Here is a 25,392-nt window from a genome sequence, read left to right as displayed (position 1 = left end):
TTCTTACTTGTAAACCAACATCGTCTTTCGATTAAGTCCACTTTTGTACCGTTTCTCTATTGGTCAGATTTAGTCAGCTGACAGGGGAAGACAGGGCATGTGACTACCGGACCCAGCGGCTGTTTACTTGACAAGAGGAAATGTTGCTGTAATCGCTGTTTGGAGGCATTTAATTGATTGTTTTTTTCAAAAATGTCTCCTGAGCGAACAGTTGAAGTTTAATAAGTTGTTCATTTAACGTGTGAAGATGTTGGAGGCGGCTCAGCGGCCGGAGAATAACTCCATAGAGGTGTCTGTGATCCCAGAGAACCAGCACTGTGGAGAGGTAGCGGATATCCAGAAAGCTGAACTGGCTCCGGGAGGCTCCCTGCTCGGATGTCTGGGGGTGACAGGGCGGCTTGTGGTCTGGGACCCGGCGGACAGAGAGGCGCCTTCGGCTGCAGTCGACGGGTGCTACACAGAGTCAGTCCGACAGTCTGAGTTCACTTCAGCCTTTCTGTTTGTTTTTAGTCTGATACACGACATCTTATAATCAGAGTTATATATATATCCTCCCAAAGAAATCTAATTTCATGGACATGACCAAAACATTTTGAATATATAAAATTCATATGTTGTGAGGAGTGGTGGAAAGTAAATTAAATAAATGAAGCAATAGTATAAGAATACTAAAAAATACAACAATTATGGGTCCTGCATTCAAAATCTTACTGAAGTTTAAGTACAAAACTTCTATATTCATCAGAATGTACTTAAAGTACCAAAAGTGAAAGTACTTGGATGGATGCAAATGGTTGAATTTATGTTTTGTATTAATAATCTCAATCTGCAAAGTAATTTGTGATTAAAGCTGTCGAATAAATTTAGTGCCTCAAAATTGTAGTGGAGTAGAAGTATAAAGTGGCAGAAAATAAGTACCTCAATATTGTACTTAAGTACAGTACTTGGGTAAAAGTACTTAATTACATTGCACCAATGGGTATGAGTCGCCTTCCTTGTGATTACTACAACTCATATCACATCCTCCGTTTGATTACCGCTGTATCACTACAGCTGCATGTCTGCATGTGCAGTTTTTGGGACTATTTCGAAGACACGCCTTGACAACAATTTCTGGATCAGACTATGTACACGTGGTGCCACTCAAAACCTATTTAAATTATGTAAATAGAAAAAATGGAGACAGAGGTCATCAAAGAAAGTATGATGCTATAGAGAACAATTATATAGATATTGTGCAAATTACACAATTTTTACACTTTTTTTTTTGGTTTGGGCCCTAAGTTCCAGTGAAAGGAAGTCTTGATGCCAAAGCATACGGTGAAATTTTAAACAATATTGTGCCTCCTTCAACACTCAAAGAAACAAATCAAACTTTTAAAATCTTCTCATATTTCTAGCTTTTCCTGGGAGGAGGTGTCTGTCCACAGTCGTGGCATCAGCAGCTTCAGGCTGCTGGCCGTTGGATCTCAGTGTGACCTGAAGCTGCTGGAGGTGGAAGCAGAACGATCAGCCTCCATTTCTCTGCTCTGTGTCTCTGAATGTCTGGCAGATTGCTTGCTGCAGACCGTCAGAGAGCAGGACCACGGTGAGTACCACGACCAGCATCACCATCATCATCATCAGGGTCAGACTCCCGTCCAGCCACAGAGGTCTGACACTGCAATCACAAACTGACAGAAGACTGAAGACACTGAAACTGATCAGACTCATGCTTATATATATTATTAATCTATAAATATTGTAATATTACTGATTCTTTATTTTCAGGTGTGTGTGAGCTGCAGTCGGTGCGTGTGCTGTCGTTTGCTGCTTGCCGCTGCTGCGTGCTGCTGAACTGTGATTGGCTGCTGCAGCTGCAGTGGCAGCAGACGGAGGAGGAGCTGCAGACGTTATCCTGCTGCAGCATCCAGCTGACTCAGAGCAACAGACACACTGCTGTCCACCACTGTGTCTGCAGAGAAACCCTGTTCATCCTCAGCTCCACTGGACTCATATGTATCCTCAACTGACTCCGGCTTTACAGCTGAATAGATTCTTATGATAATACAAATATAACTACTGTTACTTCTGCTACTACTACTTAGACTAACCATATCATCTAACAAAGCAAAGCTAACCTAAATTAAACTAGGCTAAACAAAACTAAGCTGCATGGATAGAAGAAACTAATCTAAACTGAATGAAACTGAGTTCAACAGAACTAAGCCAGAAGAAAGAGTTAAACTAACCCAAAAGCTGAACTAAATGAAACTAAGCTAGCCTTGGTGAAGCTAAGCTAAACATAACGAACCAATGAACAAAATACAGATCACTTAACACTAAATGAGTAGATAAGCTAACGAGCAAACTAAATTCATTTAATCTAAAGCAAATAAAAGTAAGCTAGCTAAAACTAAATTAACTAAAACGAATCTAAACAAAGCTGAGTGAAACTAAATTAAATTAAGCTAGCCTTTTGTGAAACTAATACGCTTAATTATATGAAATCAAGCTAAACTAGATGAAGATAAGTCACACAGAACTAAGCTAAACTAAACTGTAGCTTAACAAAATCAAACAAAGGTAGCTGTGATGAAACAAAGCTAAACTAAACAAATTAAGCCACAATGAAAAAACTAAAGCTAAGCTATGAAACTAAGCTGAAACTAAAATAATGTAAACAAAACTAAGCTACACTAACATTAAAGTACCCACAACTAAATGTAATGTAATTTAATCTCATCCAAACTAAACTAGACTTGAATCTTTACTCAAAGCCAGTTTACTGGTCTTTTCCTGAGCTTTTAGCCACACCTCCCAGTCTTCCTCAGTGGATGGAGGAGGACAACTGAGGAGGACTGTGAGCTAGCGAGGGGACCATGAGTTAGCTCTTTGTAGATCCCAGCAGTCTCTTCTTTAACTGTGACCTCCAGCTGTGTATAGCATCTCTGATGGCAGCCTGCTGGCCAGCGTTGACCTGCTAGCTTACCTGAGCTCTGACCTGGCAGAGGACGACCTCATCTCCTCCTCTGCCTCCTTCTCCTCATCTCCCTCCTTCTGCCTCCTCCAGGTGTCAGCTGATCTCAGTACAGCCGTGGCTGTCACTCAGTCTCACACCGCCATCGCTGTCGACCTCAACCACTACTTTAGGTACAGCAGCAGGAAAATGAGTGGAAAGCTCCTCTGGTTTTTGGGAAGTTTGTCTTTTTTTTCCTTTTTTTCATGTTCAGTTCTTGTTTTTATGTTTTGTTTTTATCAAAAAGGTAGACAATAAAACAATATAATAAAACACACAAATGCCTCTCAAAGCGAGGATATAAGCAGTAACTGTGAAAGCACATTAAACAGATAACACTGCACACGGGAACAATGTGGATTTGTCTGCCCACTGAACAGTTTTGATCCAGATTGTAGAGAGCGTTGCAGAGACGTGGCCCACTTTGTCTTTTTTTTCCACATGGCTGGATGTGAATGTTCCTGACTCAACTGGAGGAATATTAAACTGATTCCCTACAAGAAACTCATCAGATCAGCCCATTCAACTGACTCATCTGCACATTAATCACGCTCCGTCCAGAGATAAAACAAAACAAAACTTCAGATTGATATTTCTGTCTTCCAGTATGTATCCAGACCACCTACTCTGTGCTGTTCCCCCCTCACGGCCCCCCCTCCGGCCCCAGCACCCAAGAGACCAGGACAGCCTGTCGAGCTCCAACTGCAGCCTGGCTGCCCTCGGATCAACCTTCAGTACTGACCGGTGAGCTACTGACCACCACACACACTTGATTATAGATAATGAGACCCCAGAGATAACTGCCACTACAAGATCTCTGTTTAGGTTTGCTGATGAGAGTGATACAAAAATGAAAGTAGTAGTAGTACTACTAGTAGTAACGTAGTACAGTAGTCTTTCCTGCAGCAGCAGATCATGTGATGTTCTTTATCATTATTTGACACTTCAATTGAGAAGAGAATGACAATTTGATTTGGCTCTCACTAGTAAATGATATCAACCACTGAGCGTTTCAGTAGATAATAATAGTCAATAATTTATTCATAGTTTAAATAATTAGTGAATAAAACATTCACTGGTTCCAGCTGCTCAAATGTGAGGATTTGATGCTTTTCTTTGTCTTATATGATATTAAACTGAATATCTATGGGGGTTTTAGACTCTTTGGGGTCCTGGAAATTATTAGGGGCTTTTTTCACACATGACATTTTATAGACGATTTATAAACAATTATTCAGGTAAATAATCGTCAGATTAATCAATTTGCAGCCCTAAACTATTTTAATAATTTCACTCCAACACAAATATATGGCTGCATTGTCAACATGATCGGTCCTTAATATTTGTAAGTTCACCTTTAACTTCTCCTCTAACCTTTGATCTTGACCTCTGACCTCTTACTTTGACTCCTTTCTAGCTCCTGGGAAGCTCGTCTGGCCTCCATGTACAGCAGAGCTCAGCAGGATGTAGCTCCCTCGTCCTCCTCCTCCTCCTCCCAGCGTGCCGGGACCTCCTGGTCCTCCTTCCTCCCCCAACTGGAATCCTACCAGGCTTCGTCCTCGGGCCACAGCACAGTGCCTCACAGTGGGGCGACCGTTGTTTTCTCCGTCCCCGAGTCGTCCACTCCGTCTCTGCTCACTGTGTCCGAGTTCTCTGCCCAGCTGACCTTCGTCTCCCCTGGCAACAGACAGACTACAGTGGCCTTATGGGATTTAGAGTCTGGGAGGGTGAACTACCACCAGGCAGAGGGCGAGGCGGCTCCGGTTCAGCGCTGTGGAGAGAGACAGCACAGACTGCTGCTGAGGAGTAAGTCTGTGTGCTGCCACACACAGTGTTTTTATTGTGAAAGAGTAGAAGAGCTGAGAAAAAATTACTTTTACTTTTCATAGTTTTGTATTTTGTGTTGTGCTCAGTTGTCACATTGTGCAGAAATATGAGAAAAATCTGAATCCCATTATTTGTCTGTCTGTCTGCAGAGGCTGGTGTGTTCCAGGTCTTGTTCTCAGTGTCCCAGCAGGATTTGCTCAGCAGGTTGATGCTATTTGGGAGTGCAGCAACAGTAGACGCAGTCTGTCACCTGAACAGCTGGGGGCGCTGCTCCATCCCCATCCACGCCCTGCAGGTAGGAGGCAGAGGAGACTGTTAGAATGGGACTTATTGTTAGAAATGTTTCAACATGACGTTTGGATGTCCTATATATGCTGTTTGGACAGATAAATAGTCTCTCTTACTGCTTCTTTTAAAGCTGTTTTGTGTTTTGCAGGCTGGACTGAAGAACCGTCAGCTGGACACGGTGGATTTCTACCTGAAGAGTAAAGAAAACATCCTGAACCCTGCTTCCGATCAGCCTGCAGCCTCCACACTGAGCCTGACAGACAGTACGTATACAGACTTCATAAACACACAATTATTTAAGAAACAGCTCAGAGACATTTTAGACTTTTGTAATCTTTCATTTTAAATGTGTTGTGTTTTTTTTTGTGTGTGTGTGTGTGTGTGTGTGTGTGTGTGTGTGTGTGTGTGTGTGTGTGTGTGTGTGTGTGTGTGTGTGTGTGTGTGTGTGTGTGTGTGTGCGCAGGTGTCCAGGAGTTGTGTCCTGCATTGGACCTGCTGTGTTCAGCGGTCAGAGATTCAAACAGTGAAGCTCAGAGCCGACAGTTCTCTGAACAACTGCTCAACATCACCATCAGCTTTGTCAACACACAGATCCGTTCAGTTCTCTCCAACACACAATGTAAGGCAACACACACACACACACACACACACACACACACACACACACACACACACACCTCTGTCCTGTCCAACACACACACACACACGTCTGTCCACAGCTGTAGATGGTTAGTTAAATCACCTATGATTATTGTCTGAGAGTTAAAGCTGTTCTGATGTGTCTGCAGACGAGGACGCAGGCGTGCAGCACTGCGTAGATGTTCTGGACCGTTACGTCACCGAACTGAGGAGCTACATGAAGCGATTCCCCTGGCCTGCAGGGGGCGACACCTCCAGCACCAGTTCTGCTGATCCTGCTCAGGAGGAGGCCCAGAGAGACGAGTGGGAGCAGCTGCTGACAGAGGTGACATTTCCAGACTTTCGTCGCATCGTTTTGTTTTTGTATTTTTGTCTTTAGGGCCAGGTTGCAAGAACAAATGTAAATTTGTGTTAGCGTCCCTTCATGTTTCATAACTCTGTATGTGTGTGTGCTGCAGGAAGTGGTCAGTCAGTCTATCCTGACCAATCAGATCCCCAGAGCTCAGGCTGTCCTGAGGAGGCGAAGCCGGCCGGAGCAGCGTCTGTCTGCTTTGAGGATGGAGGGTCTGCGTCAGGTTTTCTCCTGCCTGCAGCGCCGAGACCTGCAGACCGCCAACACGCTCCTCATTAACATGGTGGGAAGACCTCGCTGCAGGACACAATCAATCAACCACCCTCCTTTTATGTTACATGCACATTCTCAACATGCTAACAGTTAGCAAATGTACACATGTCGCATGTAAACATTAGTATGCTAACATGTTGAAAGTTAGATGCCAAATGTTGGCATGTTGAAATCCAGTAATTGTTATTGTGTGTTAAAGGAATAGTTCAACATTTTCTGAGAGTCAGATATTCAGATGGATATCAGTCTCATGTGTGTGTGTATGGAGCTGGAGTCAAGACACGGTTAGCCTAGCATAGCATAAAGACTAGAAGCAGGGGGAAACTGCTAGCCTGGCTCTGTCCAAAGTTTAAAAATACACCCACCAACAAAACTCACTCATTAACACGTTGTATCTTATTTGTTAAACTATATATAAACAGAAATGTAAAAATCACTATTTAGAGTTAAGTCCAGTAACTCTTTCATTTTAGCCTCGTCGTGACTCCAGCTCTGTACTTAAGTCACAGACCTGAGATTCGTATTGATCTTCTCATCTCACTCTCTGAATAAGGGTAGGCATGATTGCACGCTAATATTAGCTGGCAGCTAAAGAAGGCACATCTGAGCCTGAATGACAGAATTGACAGAAGCTTTTCGTGGTCAAATATTAAACTGCAGGCATTTTGTGTTTTCAGGGTTTCAGTGTGAAGAAGCAGCTCCACAGTATCTGCCTCTACACCGACGACAAGGACCTCAGGGAGTTTGTGGTGAGTCTGGTGTTTAATAGTAAACGCAACCAGTCTGCCATCGCTGATTTTTAATACATTTTGTTTGGTTAACAGGATTTGCCGTCAGCAGTCGTTTGTTTGTGTTTACTACTACGTTGATATCTTCTCTATGTACATCTTTACAACTCTTTGAGGCCTCTGATTGGTTGATTGGTCAGGTGGAGGAGCTGTCAAGGCGGAGTTATTTTCCAGCGGAGGAGATCCAGAGTGTGGCGTTCATAAGGGAAATGGAGAGGTTGGAATCGCTGCCTGCATCCCGCTGCCCTGCAAATACCACATCACAAAGGTAAAGATACTGCAGACTGTTTAATATATTCTGTATTAGCCTGTAAATTCATATTTTTAACAGTTATGTTATCATCACACGAGCTGCTCAGGAAACTAGCTGGCAAACAATCTACCCGCCATAGTCTGTGTTGGTTTAGCTATCAGTTAATAAGAAGTTAAGTTAGTTAGCTATTAGTTAGCATGCACATATATCCAGCCGTGTCAAAGTTATTATCCTTAAGATTTTGGTCCCGGTAACCACTTTGTTATCTTTTCTGAATGTTTTGTGTTCCTCCTCTCAATCTTTGCACCTCTTTGGAAAACAACCTCTTTCTCTCCTGTCTTCCTCCTCTTTATCTCAAATGTGTATAACTCTCCTGAACCTCCTCCTTAACCCCTCTGGGTCTTCTCCTTTAAACTTCCCCTTTCTCTCATCTGAGCTTCCTCTCTCGAATGAATTCCAGATGATTCTTCTTTCGTCTGTTCAGACGTTTTACTCTCCCGGGTAGAAATGAGGTCAAGTCTTGACTTTGAGAATCAGAACACTTTCTATCCTCTCACATACCTTTGTCTTTACAGGGTGGTTCAGATGGTCCATAGGGAGGCAATTGGTGGTGAGGAGGTTCTGAAGGAGCTGGTGAGACAGAGGAGGTCTGAGGAGGAAGGGGGACTCTGGAGAAACCTCAGACTGGACTGGGTGAGGAACTGGGACCAGAGCTGCCAGTCCGCCATCCTCCTATCCAGACTCAAACACACAGGTAGACTGTAGATCAAAACAAAACGGAACAAAAACCTCACAGTGGTTCCTTCATTCATTAAAAGTCTTCATTCATTCTCAAAAGAACTTCTCTCTGTGTTTTTGGTTCATTAGAGTTGAGTTCCTGTGACTCAGCGGTGTTGTGGCGTTACCTGACCGCCCTGCATGACCAGCACCGGGTGGTCGACTGGATCCGGAACAGGGAGACCTCCAGTGCCTCCCAGTGGCCTGAGTTAACCCCAGAGCTGGTCAACAGCAACACAGTCTGCAGCACCTCCATGAGGGAGAACATCCTGGACCTGCTGGCCAGGTACAGCAGCCATTTTCACCCCAGTGACGGTTCACTACTCATCAGAAATTTAAGTTTGTTGAAAAATGTTTGGAGGCCTAATAAATATCCAGTAAACTCTATGAGCTCTCTTAGATTCTCCATATTTTTCAATGTTGCTGCTAGAGTTCAATTGAAGTTGTGAATTCAGTCCTCAGTTCACATTCACATTTTTATTTAATGTATTTTGTGAGCAACCTGCATGTCACTCTCCATGGATCAACTGTTACTCTCAGATATTGCTAGTTAATTTTTACTCTTTACAAAAAATGCTGCCTCAAAAAGAACCAACCAGACCTGACGTGGTTTCAGATGGAGAGATTTAAATTTACTGTAATGGCCTAATACAAGCATGTTTTGCTTGTGGCTGGCGTAGGTGTGGAGCCTCTGGTACTGCCAGCCAATCTGGGTCGTATTCTCTTTCTTTCTGCTACAAATCCCACCAGAATGGCAAAAGAAGAAATATTTATTATTATAATTATTATTATTATTTTTTAATTTTAAAGAACATAATTATGAAAAACTGTACAATAAGGACATGCACCAAATATACGCCAAACTTAATCTTTGTGGTTGCTCTGTCCTCACAGAAATGACCAGTTCAAACAAAATATAAAACAAAACTATAAAACAAAACCTCACTACACACTGTATAACATGGTGTACAGACTTCTTGCTCAGTTCATTTGGGTTTATGTCTGTGTTCTTTCTCTCCAGGAGTGGCCTGTTCATCCCGGAGGAGCTGGCAGACTTGGAGCAGCTGCTGTGGAGGCTTGCTCAGGGTGGAGGGGTGATGGCTTCATCCCCTCCTGTCCCTCACTACCGCTCCCCCCTCGGCCTCGACCTCCACAGCCTCTTCATCACCTTCTGCCTGGAACACGGCCTGCAGTACCTGCTCTACACCTACCTGGAGTACTACAGGTGTGTGTTGACCAGATGACATGTACTTTCATGTTAACTTTTTTTTATTGTGTTTAAGTTTTACAGCTACTTAAGTGATTGTAAAATGTCAGTTATGTTAATTAGCTGCTAATCTCTGTGTCTGTCTGTCTGTCCTCCACAGGTTGACTCCCAGAAACTGCCCCCTCTTGTCCAATCAGAGCCTGTCTGAGAGCCAGCCCTGGTTTGAGATGCTGGTGAAGATCCAGGAGATCACCAGAGATCTGTCAGGTACCAATGTTTCCTGATGACCAACATTTCTTAAAACACATTCATCTTGTAGGTCATTTCATGAAGCAAAAATTCAGAAAAATATCTGGTTCCAGCATCTCAAATGTGAGGATTTGCTGCTTTACTCTCTTTTTATAACATTGTTAACTGAATCTTTGACTGTTTTCATTCAGTTTCATTCGGCTATAAATATTTATATATATATATATATAACTGTCCCCATCTGTCTGTTGTTCCAGATCCAGGACTGGTCTTCCAGGCCAGTTTAACCAGTGCTCAGGTGCTGTTACCAGGCAGCCAGGCATCTCTCAGCAGTCTGCTGTTAGAGGGACACAGTCTGCTGGCCCTGGCAGCCATCATGTTTGCCCCCGGTGGAATCGACCAGGTAAACATCAAATGTAATCCCAGCTGGTAACCAGGACCCTGATTGGTTATTTATTGGAAAAGCACAACCAATGTTATAGTAGTGTGAAACAAGATTGTTATTATTGTTACCTATTGAGTTTTTACAAAAAGGAACTGGATGCACATTTTAAACAATACAGTCGACATCAAGTTGAAGTTAATTTAAAGTTAGGTATTGCTGGTATTGTATATTGTGTCTTATTCATGTGTGTAAGTCAGTGAAGAGCATAAGACCACAGCTCACCAACTCGTTACAACCACTAACCTAACTAACTGTGTTCAGGTGGTGGTTCAGGGTGAGAGGTCGGGCAGGTCAGAGAGGACGCTCGACCCCCAGCTCCTGAAGATGGCCCTGGCCCCACACCCCAAACTGAGGGCCGCCCTGTTCCCCGCAGGGCCCAGAGGAAACAGCCCGTCCTCCGACATCTCGGTCTACCACCTCCTGCAGGTACACTCACACCTGTCAGCCATGGTCCTCATTAAAATATCAAACCTACAGGAGCCGATTAATGCCCTGTTCCAGAGTTCATCCTGTCATCATGCTGCTCTCCTCTCCTGTGGAGCTGGTTTTAATTACCACTTTGACACTCAGAGGTGTCATGCAGCCACATTTTAGCATGTCAGTAGCCCTGCTTGTTACAGTAGATTGTGTGTATGTGAAGTTGAAAGCACATTTTTGAGTTCTTGTGTTTTCCAGTCGCTCCATCCTCTGGATCCTTCCAGGCTGTTCGGTTGGCAGGCAGCAAACACCCTCAACTCCACCGGTAAGCGCTGCCAAACTGAAATATTTCAACAACTATTAGATCAATTGTCATGAAATTTTATTCTGACAGTCAAGGTTCCCAGACAATGAAGCCTACTGATTTTGGTGATCCCCTTGACTTTTCATGAGCTTGACATTTGTGGTTTTGAGTTAAATGTCTCAAGAACTATTAGATGGATTGCCAGTAAATCTTTGGTTCAAACATTCGTGATGAATTTATAATGATGTTGGTGATCCTCTTTTCTGACTTTTCATCTAGCGCCATCATCAGGTCAACATTTTAATGTGTCCAATACTTTGGTTTATGACCAAATACCTGCAGAACTAATGACATTCCCATCAGCCTCAGCTGTACTCAGATGGTGAACATGGCAAACATTATACTTGCTAAACAACATCATGTTAGCATTGTTATTGTGAGCATGTTGGAGCATAAATACAAATCTCAAGGGTCTACAGGCTGTGTAAACATGCATTCATCTTAATGGGATTGTCCTCCACAGAAACTTCAGAGCTGCCTCATTTCTCCAGCCCTCACCTGGTCAACAGGTTCGCTCTGGTGGAGAACCTGGACTTCCTGTACTACCTCCGTCATGGCCGACCATCCTTTGCATACGCCACCTTCCTCGTCCAGCATTTGAGCGGCTGCAGTGACGTCGCGCTACTGTGAGTTTGACACACTGAACTACAGCTCAGGAAAGTCTAGTTGAGTCTAGTGAAATGTTTGATGGAACAGAAAAGAAGAAAAAATATTGTTCTGCTACACAACATTAGCAATGTGTGTGTGTGTTTCAGGCTGCAGCAGACCTGGCAGCAGGTGTACAGATTGGGCCTGCAGTGTTTTAATGTGGCGCCTGTGGCGTCAGCGACCGTTTGCTTCTGTGAGCTGCTGGGAGCCTGCAGCCTGAAGCTGAGGGTCGACATCAGAGCCATGAACACCATCCTGCAGCACTGGAACCAGCACAACACACACACTGCTCCCACACAGCATCTACACACACTGGGTAAACACAACACACACACTGCTGCAACACAGCACCTACACACACTGGGTAAACACACTGATTTGTCTCTTTTCAGTGTCTAAAGGTGTAAAACTGGCAGAGGCGGAGCCTAGAGTAGCGGAGGAGCTGATTGGCTACCTAGAAGCTGCAGTGACCGACAGCCTGGAGCAGAAGGGCATCAGCAAGTAAATCCGCTACCCACAACACTGAAGTCATCATACATTAATACACTCTTTTCTGTGACTGGCTGTATAAAAATTACATGCACACAGAAGTTTCACTTGACAGAAACTAGTTGAAGCCAAAAATCAAAGCAGAGGATGAAAATTCTTTGATGCAGTAGTCGTCTAAACACAAGTTTGCTAATGTCAAAAACACAATTTTTCCATCAGTCAGGTAGGACATTTTAAACTTGTACTTGTTTAGGAGAGGGAAACGTTGCTTCTGCTGTCCAAAAACCAAAGTGGCAAATTGAAAACAATAACATTTATACATATTTGCGTGTGTGTGTCAGGTCATCCTACGAGGCGGCTCAGGAGTGGGCGTTGCCTGTTCAGTTCTGTCAGCTCCACAGTCTGAATCTCAGCTCTGTTTACCCCGCCCACTGCGCCGATGATGGACAGTTTATCCATTTCCTGTTGTTTGTCCAGCTGCACAACTTCCCACCCCAGCAGGTGAATACACACCTCCACAACATCCTTTCCACATTAAAGCTCTAACACAACAGTGCCACCGGTGGCTGTTGCACTTCTGATGACGTTAAACTATAAGCTTGCGTATGCTGCCTGGCGCTTGTAGAACGTGCTGATTGAGAAATAACAACACAGTTTTTATGGTTGTTGTTTATCATAAACAAAAAGTAATTTCCTCTGCAGCACCGCCATCTCGGCTTGAACTAAGTGCTTTACACACTGTAGGAGTCAACTCCATCTAAAAAGGCATCAACTTTTGAAATTAACATCCCTGATCAGTGTAAGATACATCTATTCTAAAACATGATGCCGTGTCATTTTTTGGTTATTTCTACTGTAATGTAACTTCTGTTGATGTCATGTCAAACTCCTTCCTCTGACCATATTTGGTCCTCCTTCAGGTGAGGTCATTGGCAGCTCAGTTTGGTCCCGCCCTGCAGGCCCACCTGAGTCTGGCGTTTCAAGACCTGCAGGTGTACAGTCAGAGGAGGAGCTGTGGCTCTGAGGAGCAGTCAGGGTCTCTGAACACAGAGGAGACCTCTGGATTCCTGGAGCACCCCAGGGAGCTGTTCCAGGTCCTCCTGCAGAGCCAGGAGGAGGCGGTGCCCTGCAGGTACCTGCTGCAGGAGGCGCTGGTGCAACGCTGCCCAACGCTGGCTGTAATGGCTGCCTGTCAACAGGTAACCACACAAAATACAGCTAGCGATCACTGCTGGTGTAAAGTAACACTAAGAGATTATGCGCATGCTGGATTGATCTGTTATGGACCCACAGGGTGAACTTTTCTTGTTCCATGTACCATGTTAGCCAAATATAGATTTTAAAAAAAACAACACTTACAGGGTCTTTAGTGTCTGTAATGTGAAGGATAACAGAGGGTAATAAACGGTATAGTTATGAGAGGGATTTGATGACTTGGCATGATTTAGCAAAGACAGACCAATGCAGAGCTGTAGATGCAACAGAGAACTGTTAACCTCAGCGTGCTCAATACAAAACGATCAGGCAGTTTATGGGGCGCTTGATTTGATGCATCATAGCAGCATCTCTAAACGTGAAATTTAATTAACTGTGCATGTTTGTAGATCAAAATCAAAGAATCTGATATTGTAGATTGATATGGGAGAGCTTGAAGTAAATCCTCTGTTGGCTATCCAAATGTTTGAGTTATTAAAGAATAAAAACAATAAACGCCGCTGCAATTAAAGCTGCCAGTAAAAACAGCTCCAGGCCACATCTGCACATAATAAACAACAAACAGAAAAAACTGGCAGAACAACAAACAGTGAGTCAGCATTCAGTTCAAATTCTGATAAAGGATGACTTACATGAATTTACTCACCAAATCTGTAAACAAGGCCAAACAAAATGTATTGTAAATATACTTTATATTCTTTGGATATACTGTGGATTATTATACAGGAAGATGTATGAATGTATGTGGAGATGCATGAAGGACAGTAATATGTAGTATTTATGTATGCACTGTGTAGGGAAGTATATATCTGGCATATAATCTATATGTAGAGCATTTTAGGACCTACCTAGAATTATGAGAAACACTAGATTACTTATGACCTCTGCCCAGTTACACTACAGTCCAACACCTGCAGTCGCCCCACGTTACACACGGCTCCTCAACTGAAGACTTAAACACAATTCATGTGGTTCATCACACTGTCAAACCTGTTTGATTGACAGGGGGCGGAGCTGGTGCCGTGCTTGTGTGTGTGGGTGTTGACCTCAGTCGATGATGTCACAGCCGAGGAAGCCACCTCCCACCTGGTCGAAGCCCCCCAGCACCATGAGTGGACCCTGCATGACCTGTCAATGATCTGGAGGACGCTGCTGGGGCGGGGCCACGTCAGGTCCCTCCTACGAGGCTTCGAGCTCTTCCAGAGGGTAAAAAGCTGAGACGAGATGAAAACAATGAGATGTTATGTGATCAGAGAAAGAGATTTGAAAACATTAGCTGAGTGCGCCACAGTGTCTCTCCCTCCTGTCTGAAACTGTGAAGGTGAATACAGTTTTTCTCTTCTCCAAGCGGAGTCATTGATGTTTGCAGGTCCTACTTATTTAGGTCAGGTGCTGGATGAAAGAGTCATGAAAAGTGGCTCAGAAAAGATTATACACACTGGATTAGAGCTCCTTCCTTAATACTATATTCAATACAGTGTGACATTTCCACACTGCCGTCTTTGCCAGGAAAGGCTTTTCTCCCAGAATATATTATATCTTTTCATTTGGAAATGCAACACGTTGAATGTGAGGAGAATAATATTTAATATTTTTGATTTTTAATATTTTCTCCTCGACTAGACCTTCAATGATTTGTAAGGTTATTTCCGCCATTGGATGTTCGAGGCCGAATGTAATATCTGGGTTGTTTTGGGATTTGATTGATTCTTTCCAGTTTTATATTCTACTTTTGGATTGAATTTATTCTGCCTAATTAGCATGCATGTGACAAAGATTTTTAGATTTTTTGTTTTCTCCCTCTCTCAGGACTGTCCTCTGGTGTTGGTGCTGAGGATGTTTGAGTTGTGTTGTGACTACAGGAACTTCTCTGAGGCCAAAGCCAAACTGTTGGACTTCCAGAGGACACTCATCACTGTAAGTCCTGCCCACCCACAGACCAGTATGAAAAAGTTGCGCTACATCACTCCAGTACAAATCAGCTTGCAGAGACTTTAAACCAGCTTTATTTTGTTTCATTATTTACATTTTCAATGTGTGATAACACAGTTGATGTTCAAGTTTATTGTCATTGTCAAATGTATTAGAAGCAGTGAATTCCAGTGTGCTCTGGCTTCCTCCCTGCAATGTGCAGTAGATGAGCAGCTGTAAGTGCAGCTAGTTTGCATTCACAATTTATGTTGTTGCCAGAAAGACAATTAGTAGGCAAAGATGGTTGTTGAAAATCTTACATTTGCTGACCTTCAGTGGTTTAACTTGTTGGTGTGGTGACAGAGCATGCTTCTGAGCACACCAAGGTCAGAGATGCAGCATGCAAGAAACTTTCTGAGAGGGCAGTGAAACACAACCAGGACCCCCATGTGTCAGGACCACCACTGTGTCAAGCCTGTGGTCTCATTGACGTGAATGAGAGGGCTGTGTTTTTTAACTCTGAATCTGGATCAATACATTATCCTCTGACCCTGGGACCTGGGACCTCTCCTGGTAGGGTCTCCCAGGCAAAGGGCCAATGAAGGACCTTATGAATCATCCTCTTCATTTCTCTCATCTGCCTTCTCTTTCTCCTTGCTGATATAGCTGAGAAGTGGAGGCCCAGCACCCTCCGATGGACTCCCCCTGCAGTGGGTGGAGAGCCAGGCCTCCGTGCTGCTCCTCACTATGCTGCAGCGTTGCTCCTCCCAGTACGACCTCCACCGGCTGCTGCAGCTCCTGGCCGATGTCGACAAACTCCTCAAATCCAACGGTGAGATCGGAGAGTCCGTCACCTCGTAAACTGATCACAAAACATGTCAGAATTTGTCAGTGCAGTTCAGGAGATGACAGTGATCCAATTTCATCCAGCTGCTGTTGTCCTCTGAAAAAGATGTTCGTTCTGACCTCTGACCTGCCTATAAGCTTATTTTTAATGTGCATACAGGTGAATTTAGTGTGAATTTGTCATTCTTGTGCTGTGTATGTGTGTGTGTGTGTGTGTGTGTGTGTGTGTGTGTGTGTGTGTGTGTGTGTATGTGTAGGTCCAGACTTCAGGAAGCTGAGTCAGCTGAGTCAGTTGCTACAGGGGTCAGAGGTCAGCCTGTCTCCCAGGCTGCTACAGTGCAGTTCTCCCTCCGTCCAGCAGGAGGAGTTCCAGGCTACAGTGGACGCTCTGCAGGCCAGGGGACGCTACAGCCAGGCCAGGCAGGTCGCCCAGCTGGCCGGCCTGCCTGTCCACCGCCTGCTGCTCAGCCAGGTCTGACCCACCACATAGCACACATCAAGATTTATATTTACTTTTTAGGGTCACAGTTTACGTTCACACCTAAATTATTTTACTATATGTATATATATATATATATATATATATATTCTACATTTTTGACTTTTTGAGGTCGAACTCTTAAGATTTCAATGAATTAAAAATAGAATCAACAAAGGATTCAGTATTTCTCCAACAGAGTTTTATTCCTGGCAGCATTTAGACTGTCATGTTAAATGAAATTCACAGGAACTACAATTATAATTAAGAAAAACAAAAAAAGAAAAATCCCAATAATTTACAAAAAAAAGTCCTGGCTACGGCCCAGACCCTTTCATTTTTAGTAAACCCCATCTCATACAATAGCATAGTGGTTACTATCATTTTGTTTTATCACAGAATTATCTTATATATGTGACTGATGAGTAAGAAATGTCAGTACATACTTCATAGTTCAGAAACGAAGCATCTCCACTACAAAGTTTGTCCACCAGAGAGCACTGACAAGCTTAGTTTTCAGTGAACTGCTGATGACTTATGAGACAAGCATTTCTGTCTCCTGTGTAGCTTCTCCAGGAAGTGAACTCCCAGAAGTCCAAGTGGCAGTGGAGAAGGTTGGAGACCCGAGTCAGTCTCTGGAGGAAATGTCACGAGCAGCTGAAGGCTGACAACACTGATCCAGAATCAGCCTCCCAGTTCTTCCTGTCACAGGCTGAAAGTGGGACTGCAGACTCCTCCGCGGCTGCAGAGGCTCAGAGCGAGCTGCTGGGTGTCCAGGAACGCTGCCTGCTGCTCTGCCTCGCCGCTCACTGGCTCTCCCTGCTCAGCCCGGCTCCTGTGGACAAACTGGAGAGCCTGGAGAAAAAGCTGTGGATCAGCCGGGTCCGACGACGTGTCCTCAGCGTCGCCATGGAGAAGGAGAGCCTTTTCAACCTGCCGCCACCTGCCATGACGCCTGAAATGAACACATACGAAGTGCTCATGAAGGAGTTCTCCTTCGCCAACATATCAGGCCTGAACACAGAGACGTGTCTCAGTCTGGAGGGACTCTCAGGTCCTTCTGAGGAGCAGCAGCAGTTGAATATGGAGTCCGTGTTGAGTCCAGAGGAGAGGAGCATTCTGGCTGGGCTGATCGGTCAGTTATTAGATGAAGGCAGCATCCATGAAGCCAGTCGGGTGTGCCGTTATTTCTCCCTGTATCACCCAGACATGTGGGTGGTGCTGCGCTGCCGAGGTCTGGCTTCTGGAGAACTGAACCCTGAAACACAAGAAGAGGCATCAGAAGCTCTGCCAAGGACGAGCCTTACTAGCTGTAAGATTCCCTCTGATCTTCAGTTTATTAGACATTTGTTATCACAATACACAATAATATTCTGCTAACTGTCAAATAAAAAAATCTCGTTGCATCATTAGGAGTAATAATTTAAACTCTTTCTACACCCAATGTGACCTAACAGTGGCTTCTCTTCCAATACTTCTCTCCAGTGGTGGAATAAGTACTCGGATCCTTTACTTAAGTAAAAGTAGCAATACCACAGTGTAGAAATACTCAGGTTACAAGTAAAAGTCCTGCATTCAGAGAGTAAAAGTACAAAAGCATAAAAATATAGTTTCAGTACCACAAGTAAAAGTACTCATTATACAAAATTGCTCATTTCAGAATAATAAATGTTATTGGATTATGATTAGGGATGCATGAATGTACACATGTAACATTAAAGTGATAAGTACAGATGGTAAAGATGGTAAAGGTGGGGCTAATATGAACTACTTTATATACTGCTGTGTAGTTTAATCTGTAATATGTCATAATTAATATGTTGGATATGCAAAGCACCAGTGACTAAAGTTTTAAAATAAATGTAGTGGAGTGGGCGTGTAAAGCAGCATGAAATGGAAATACTCAAGTAAAGTACAAGTACAAAATTGTACATTTCTACATTTTGTTTTCTCTGTTTCTTTCTCCCACTCTATCTCCTCCAGCTCACTCCATCAGCAGCCTGTCGTCTTTCGTGATGCTCCCCCTCCCTGATGACGAGGTTGCTGTCCAGCTCCAGAAACTGGTGGATCAGTGTCGCCACGGCAACAACTACTGCAAACAAGTCCTCAGCCTCTACCAGCTCTCCAAGGTATCGGCCAGTCCACCCAACACTGTCCCCTGTCCATATTGGAAGATGTCATTTTGGAAAACTGTGGAAACTATTAAAAAAACATAAGTTTAAACCACTGAAATAAAAAAAAAGATGTAAAGAAGGTTCACATTGACCTCTACGCTGTTACTCTTTCCCCTTGGATCCTGACCCCCTTCTGATTGAAAGTATCAAACTGTGCTGTCATTAATGCAAGTTTTTATGATTGACCCTATCTGTGTCCCTCTGTCCCGTCCAGGAGCTGCAGTGCTCCTTCAGTCAGGTCTGCAAGGAGGAACCTCACTCGGTGCTGGAGAAGCTGCTGCTGTCGGAGCAGCCAGAGCGCTTCAGGAAGGCTCAGGCCTTCATCAAAGCTCAGGGTCTCACTGCGGACACTGTAGCCGAGCTGGTGTCCTCTGCTGTGGTCCAGGCGCTGCTGGCCTCTGCCCAGGAGCTGCAGCCTGGTGAGATCAGGGCGTCTTCAGTTGTCTTCTGTTCTGTTTGTTGTATCATCTAACTAAATTGGTTTGTGCTGAAAGTTAGCGAGCTGAGGCGTTTTACTTCCAGATACCAGATGGTTTGAGTGTTACAAGTCAAATGTCTCAATTGCTTAACTTTCTTTATAAACATTTTTTGGCTTCCTTGACGTTGACACAGTGAAAGCAATAATCATGCTCTTTGGTGAGCTGCTTTGCTTTGAAGCAGCCCTGGGAATTATTTAGGTAGAAGGTTAAGAGTGTAATAAAATAGTAAAAATGGCCATTTCTGCAAGCACCTGCTCTCTGATCTTGTTCAGATTTTATAGTCCATAAAATGCCAACACATGTTCCTAGAGCCCAGGGTGTCAACTTGAAATTGTTTTTGTCCAACCAACAGTCCAAAACCTGAAGATATTACTGAGTTTTGTTCATTTGTATAAACTAGATGCAAACTAGATTAGGCTATAAATGCTGTGGTATGTTGCATTGGTCCGTGCTGTATACTTATCACTGTAAAACAAACATAAAATAGGAAATACAAAATCAATTTACAATGATATAACAGCAAATCATCACACTGGAGAAACTGGAATGAGAGTTCAGATTAGCTGCCACCATCAGTCTTTCAGTTTTGACAATTAGCTCTGAATGTATCAAGAGTTCACGTAACAAAATACTGCAATAAGTTGTTCTTCCTCTGTGCATGCTGCAGTCTGACAAGGTTTTTTCTTGTAGATTTTAGTGCTGAGTTGAATCAGAACTTGGATAATGTGTTGCTCAAATTAAACTTCTCTCTTTCTGTGTGTGTGTGTGTGTGTGTGTGTGTGTGTGTGTGTGTGTGTGTGTGTGTGTGTGTGTGTGTGTGACCAAGCAGAGAGGCAGGTATTCAGACCGTCGGAGGGCCGGGACTCGCTGGTCCAGCTCATCAAACTGTGTGACGATCCCAACCTGGTGGGAGTCAAACTGCTGGAAAACCTCAACACTGTTCCTCTGCGAGATCTGAGCTGCAGTACGACACAAACACTCGCACATACAGTATTTATTGGCACCGAAGTGGCTGATGTAGTGACATAGTGTATTTTCTGTTGCAGAGGACAATTGTAACTGTAGAAAGTGAAGCTTTAAAAGAAGCATTAGTTCATGTATTTTGTACCCACTTCACTTTGGCTGCCATTTTGGTGAAATGTCCCTTTAAGCACAGTACTGTTGATAATGATCATATATTTAAATATACATTAATGGCATGTAGCAGACTCTCTTCCTTTTCATGATTAGCACTTCCCAAAGACAGTGATACCATGTACTGTTATCTGATCAAGGTTTATATCTGCATCAGTCAAATTTCATATTAATAATCGATTAACGACTACGTGTGATGTGAAAGGAGCTGGTCATACTGACAAAACCAGGAAATTATCACCTGTCACTCATCACCCATCAGCTCCACGCAGCATTTTAGCACCTTTCAGCCCACGGTTTTTATTTTAACGGCACATTTACTGTTTAGTTCAGTCTCTGCGCTCTCAACAACCCTATATATATATATATCATATGATGACATGAAATTGTATATTTCTTCTCCCTCTCCTGCAGTTGTAGAGTTGCTGATCGTGGCTCACGACTGTTTCAGTCTCACCTGTAACATGGAGGGGATTGTCAGAGTGCTGCAAGCCGCCCGTCACCTCAGCCACACCTACCTCGCCCCAGGAGAGCACTTCAGCCTGCTGGTAAGCCCCGCCCACTGACCCACACACCATTAAGGTTGTTGTTGTTGTTTTCCTCAGACTCTCATTGTTCTGCAAAGTACGTAAATTAACTTGACGTTTAGTTATTAGACAGAAATTTGATATTAGCTGAATAATGCTAAAAGTTCACTATTTACTTTCTGAGTGACACCAAATGCTAAAATATAATGATGATAAAGTAACAAACCTTTTCTGTGCATGCGTGTGTGTGTGTGTGTGTGTGTGCAGGTGCGTCTGCTGACAGGTATCGGCAGGTATAATGAGATGACGTACGTCTTCGACCTGCTGCATCAGAACCATCGCTTTGAGATGCTGCTGAGGAAGAAAATGGACACGGACAGAGGACAGGTGGACACACACAAACACCCACACACACACGACAGTAATCATATGTTAATGGCCAATTGTTAGAGGAAAAAATGGAGGATATCTGCACACTGGATGCCAAAACTGATAAAAGTTTGGCATCCAGTGTGCAGATACTCTCCATTTTTACTTTCATTTAATCTGCTATCCTGCACCTGCTCTAAATATAGGATGGGATGTGCATAAAACTACAGTACCTTCCTTCAGTGCCAGTTTATTCTCATATTTATCCAGTAATAACCCAATGTTAATCTCATTTTAACCCCTTTTTAATCTTATATTGAAACATAATATATCAAATTTAAGTTCAGTAAATTCTCAAATAGTATTTAAAGAAACAAGTAAATAGGGAAAGCACTTCATTAATAGTGTCCATCTACGTTAAATTAACGTTTTTATTACAGTTGGATAAGCCAAAAGTTCTATGTAAAGTGGTGACTCTTGAACAATGTTTCTCAGTAACTTTAATACTAATTAATTGCAATTGGCTCTACTTTGCTTTTTTTGTGTTCAATGTTATATTACTGTCAATGAAATTTAACGTTTCCTGCGCAGATGTTTCACATTAAAAGCCTTCCAGTGGCCCAGAGGGCGTAATCCCTCCCGTTTCTGGTAATCTTTTAATGTGAAACTGTAAGAGTTGTTGGGTTTTTTTGATGGTAGTTTAACAGCAATTAAAAAAAAAAAAGGCAAAGTAGCAGTGATTGAAATGACAGTATTAAATAAATATTCTTATTCTATACCATTTTTAGGTAAAAAAAAAAAAGATCAAACTATTGTTGGACTGATTGAATTAGTGCCGTGGAAATGTACATTATGTTCATTTAACCATGTGAGCCATTATAATAATTTCATGAGATTTACTGTAATCCATTTTTTTTAACTATCGCCATCCACATTGAAGCTGATCTTAATTCCTGTCATTCCCTGCTGTCGCAGAGCTCCAGTCTGAAGACGGCTCTGCTGGATTACATAAAGCGCTGCCTCCCCGCAGACAGCGAGAAACACAACATGGTGGCGCTTTGTTTCAGCATGAGGAGGGAGATCGGAGAAAACCACGAGATGGCTGCCAGAACACAGCTGAAGATCATCGAGTCTCAGGCCTGGGGTGAGCCAGCTAGCCAACACGAGAATATACCAAAAACCCAATGTTCTTCTTTATCTGGCTTGATCCCAGTGTCAGCCATGCTGTTGTTTTTGACCTTGAGTTTTGCTGACTTGTCTCTAAACAGTCGTCACTCCTGATCTGAAGAATTCATTGGTCAAAGTGTTGGGTCTGCTGAAGGATGCTGCAGAGAGCTTCTCCAAGGTACCTGAACTTCTCTACATGTTGCTCTGCTTATACCTTTTCATATCCCGATAAGAGAGATACTAACTCTGTGTGTATGTTTCCAGGACTCGTGTGTCCGTCAGGCGAGTCGCTGTGTTCGGACAGCCAAGCTGGTCGCTCTTCAGCTGCACTTCCTGAACCAGGGATCAGACCTGCGCGTCATCAACCTGCGACCTGCAGAGCTGCTGAGCACCGTCACAGCGCTGCCACGATGCTACCAGGTCTGTTTAGGTTACGCTACCTGCATTCCTCAAAACACCCGTAGACCAGCTACAGACTACCACACATTTCCCAATTCCAGCTTCTCAGTTGTGAGGATTTGCTGCTTTTCTTTGACTTGTTGTTTAGTAAATTGAATATATTTGGTGGTAAGTCACAGCAAGACTTTTGACGACTTCACCTTGGCCTTAAGAAATGGTAAAGGTCACTTTTCAGTATTTTTTGACAGAAGCATAGCCCAAACTGATGTAGCCCAAAGAAGATAATGTGCAGATTAATCAGTGTTGGAAATAATTTGTTGCAGCTCTATTAGCATGCAAAATACTTAGTCACAGTTAGCATGTTAACAAGCTAACATACTTTAAAGTGACATATGCATATTAACCCACATACAGAACTTAGCATGCTAATGTTTAACATGTTAGCATGTTAATGTGTTATGTTAGCATGTTAATGTGTACAGTTGGCCTGTTAACATGTTAATATTAACATGCTAGCATACTAAATGTTAGATTACTCCTGCTAACAAGCCAAAGGTTATAATACATGTTTACATGCTAACTGTGTCACTCATAACCATGCGTGTTATCATACTAACTGTGGGGATGTTACCATTACCATCCAATATTAGCATGACTGCTAACATGCTAAAGGTCAGCATGTTAACATACAGTAGTTACCATAACTGTCGGTGTGCTAATTTGTCACTATCGTGGCTTCAGACTTTTTGTCTTTTAATGTTAATGTCCAGTTTTCACACTGTTAAACTTCTTCTTGAACTTGGTAAAGTGAGTGCGAGTTTATTAAACAGCCAGGAAATAATAATAAAAAATGTTCTGTGAGGTACCAATAGTCCTGATCCAGAGCCTCAGACCTCTACAGACATACAGACAGTAGATTATATCCAGGTGTGTCTGTCTTTCAGGTGTTTGTCATGTCGGAGGCGTACAGCTACAGTCCAGACTGGGCAGAGATTTTGTACCAGAAGGTGATCCTGAAAGGAGACTTTGTTTATCTGGAGGAGCTCAAACGCCACCGTCCGCTGACCTCCAGCCTGTTTGAGGACATTTTCAAAAAGTAAGACAGTGGAAAGCAGTGCTCATCCATCAGGGGTTGTGACACATATTTGTCAGTAAACCACCTGAAATCACCTGAAAGTTAGATCTCATCTCACCTGTGTGTGTGTGTGTGTGTGTGTGTGTGTGTGTGTGTGTGTGTGTGTGTGTGTGTGTGTGTGTGTGTGTGTGTGTCTGTTGTTGTTTCAGGCTGGATGGCGCTCCCAGCAGCGTCACTCCGAATGTGAAGCGCCTGCTGATGCACTGTGATGATGTGTACAGCCGCTATAGGCTGGCCTACCAGCAGAATCTGTACGATGTCACCAAAACGCTGCTGCAGGACGCCAAGACCTCCAGCTACCTGAACGACAGGCTGGACAGCTGATTGACTGACTGATTGGTTTACTCACTAAATGACTGACTGACTAGTTGACCGGCTGGCTGTACGTTCTTCAGCCTCTTTATGAGGACAACAGAACCAATAACTGAAAAACTGTCGATGTAAAATACTTGTTTATAAAAAAAAGTACAAAAAGAAAAACCTTTGTCTTTTCTAACTTATCTTCTGTGGAGATTAATTAAAATCGGGTAGACTGTAATCTGTTTCTATTAATAGATAACAAACATACTGACGCTGTAAACATTTACATTAAAGACACTTTCTAAACTGTATTGATATCTAAGATTTGAGCTTCTGTTTTCTGCTGCAGATCAATAGATTTCTGCTCTTATTTCTTATTACTTTTTGTTTTCAGAGGTGTTCCTGGAGCTCTTCTTTTTGCTAATTTTTTTTCCAGCTGTGAGCAGCTGCTTTTTATGCATTGCAGTGTGGCATCAAATGGTTTTTTAGTATGTATACTGACAGTTTTGAGTGAAATTATATTTGTCATTCAAAACCTGCTTAGAAGTAAAGAGTGTAGTATGAAATTAGTACACAGTTTACGTGTAGTAGTGGTACTCGAGTCAGGTTTGGGGAAAGAAGTTCGTGAAAAGCTGAAGTTTCAACACTACAGCTGTTGAACATCACAGATCAGAAAGCAAACTTGTCTGTAAAGGTACTCCAGTAATTTAGGGCTGCACTTCCATGAAGTTTGTAGGACTCACAGGAGACAAATAAAACAAAAGAAGCAGAGGCCGAGGTATCCTGACTTTTAGTCCCTCCCTAGTGTGGATCGAGCTGCAAAAACACTGGGTCCTACTAAAAGTATCTAAAGCAAAAGTACTCTTTATGTAAGTTGTGAGTTTCTTTCATTTTCCCTCCCTGCCTGGTGAACATCCACATCTTTCAAACACCACATTTCCTGTTTGTAACACAAGCTTCCTGTTATGAATGCAATGTCTCAAGCTCATGACATCATAGTCAAGTCATCAATGGTGGAGTTCCCCTTTAGTGCTTATTTTTATTATTTTAATTTACCATGGAGTAAGTCATTTTCTAAAACAGATCATCTCTGGTAATAAATTCTCTGCTGTTGGATTCAAACGGATGGAAAGATGCAGTTCTCTGTTCCTCCACTAGATGGTAGTCCATCATTCTCTCCTCATGTCTGTGATCTCCATCTGAACAGTGTTGGAAGTGATCAGACTCCTGCTGTTGTAATATAT

General features: G+C 43.1%; 1 protein-coding gene across 1 annotated transcript; it reads left to right on the top strand.

The window, feature by feature from the left end:
• The first annotated feature begins 247 nt into the window (after positions 1 to 247).
• spg11 (SPG11 vesicle trafficking associated, spatacsin) lies at positions 248 to 24,418 on the top strand. The gene is made up of 40 exons (XM_070907285.1): positions 248 to 462; positions 1,401 to 1,588; positions 1,771 to 1,998; positions 2,916 to 3,132; positions 3,605 to 3,742; positions 4,416 to 4,804; positions 4,975 to 5,120; positions 5,262 to 5,376; positions 5,577 to 5,732; positions 5,902 to 6,077; positions 6,211 to 6,387; positions 7,055 to 7,126; positions 7,306 to 7,433; positions 7,994 to 8,172; positions 8,286 to 8,481; positions 9,217 to 9,420; positions 9,563 to 9,669; positions 9,909 to 10,054; positions 10,358 to 10,522; positions 10,772 to 10,838; positions 11,341 to 11,503; positions 11,633 to 11,841; positions 11,918 to 12,026; positions 12,356 to 12,515; positions 12,935 to 13,213; positions 14,235 to 14,435; positions 15,039 to 15,146; positions 15,807 to 15,972; positions 16,244 to 16,458; positions 17,032 to 17,776; positions 18,448 to 18,593; positions 18,853 to 19,057; positions 19,947 to 20,081; positions 20,666 to 20,799; positions 21,046 to 21,165; positions 22,123 to 22,291; positions 22,416 to 22,492; positions 22,579 to 22,734; positions 23,658 to 23,809; positions 23,998 to 24,418. The coding sequence occupies exons 1-40, from the start codon at positions 248 to 250 to the stop codon at positions 24,170 to 24,172; spliced, it is 7,233 nt and encodes a 2,410-aa protein (XP_070763386.1). The 3' UTR covers positions 24,173 to 24,418.
• The last annotated feature ends 974 nt before the right edge of the window (positions 24,419 to 25,392 follow it).

This window comes from Enoplosus armatus, chromosome 6, assembly GCF_043641665.1.
Source record: "Enoplosus armatus isolate fEnoArm2 chromosome 6, fEnoArm2.hap1, whole genome shotgun sequence".
Taxonomy (NCBI): domain Eukaryota; kingdom Metazoa; phylum Chordata; class Actinopteri; order Centrarchiformes; family Enoplosidae; genus Enoplosus; species Enoplosus armatus.
The sequence above is the reverse complement of the archived record's forward strand: the minus strand, read 5'-3'. Positions and strand labels throughout refer to the sequence as shown.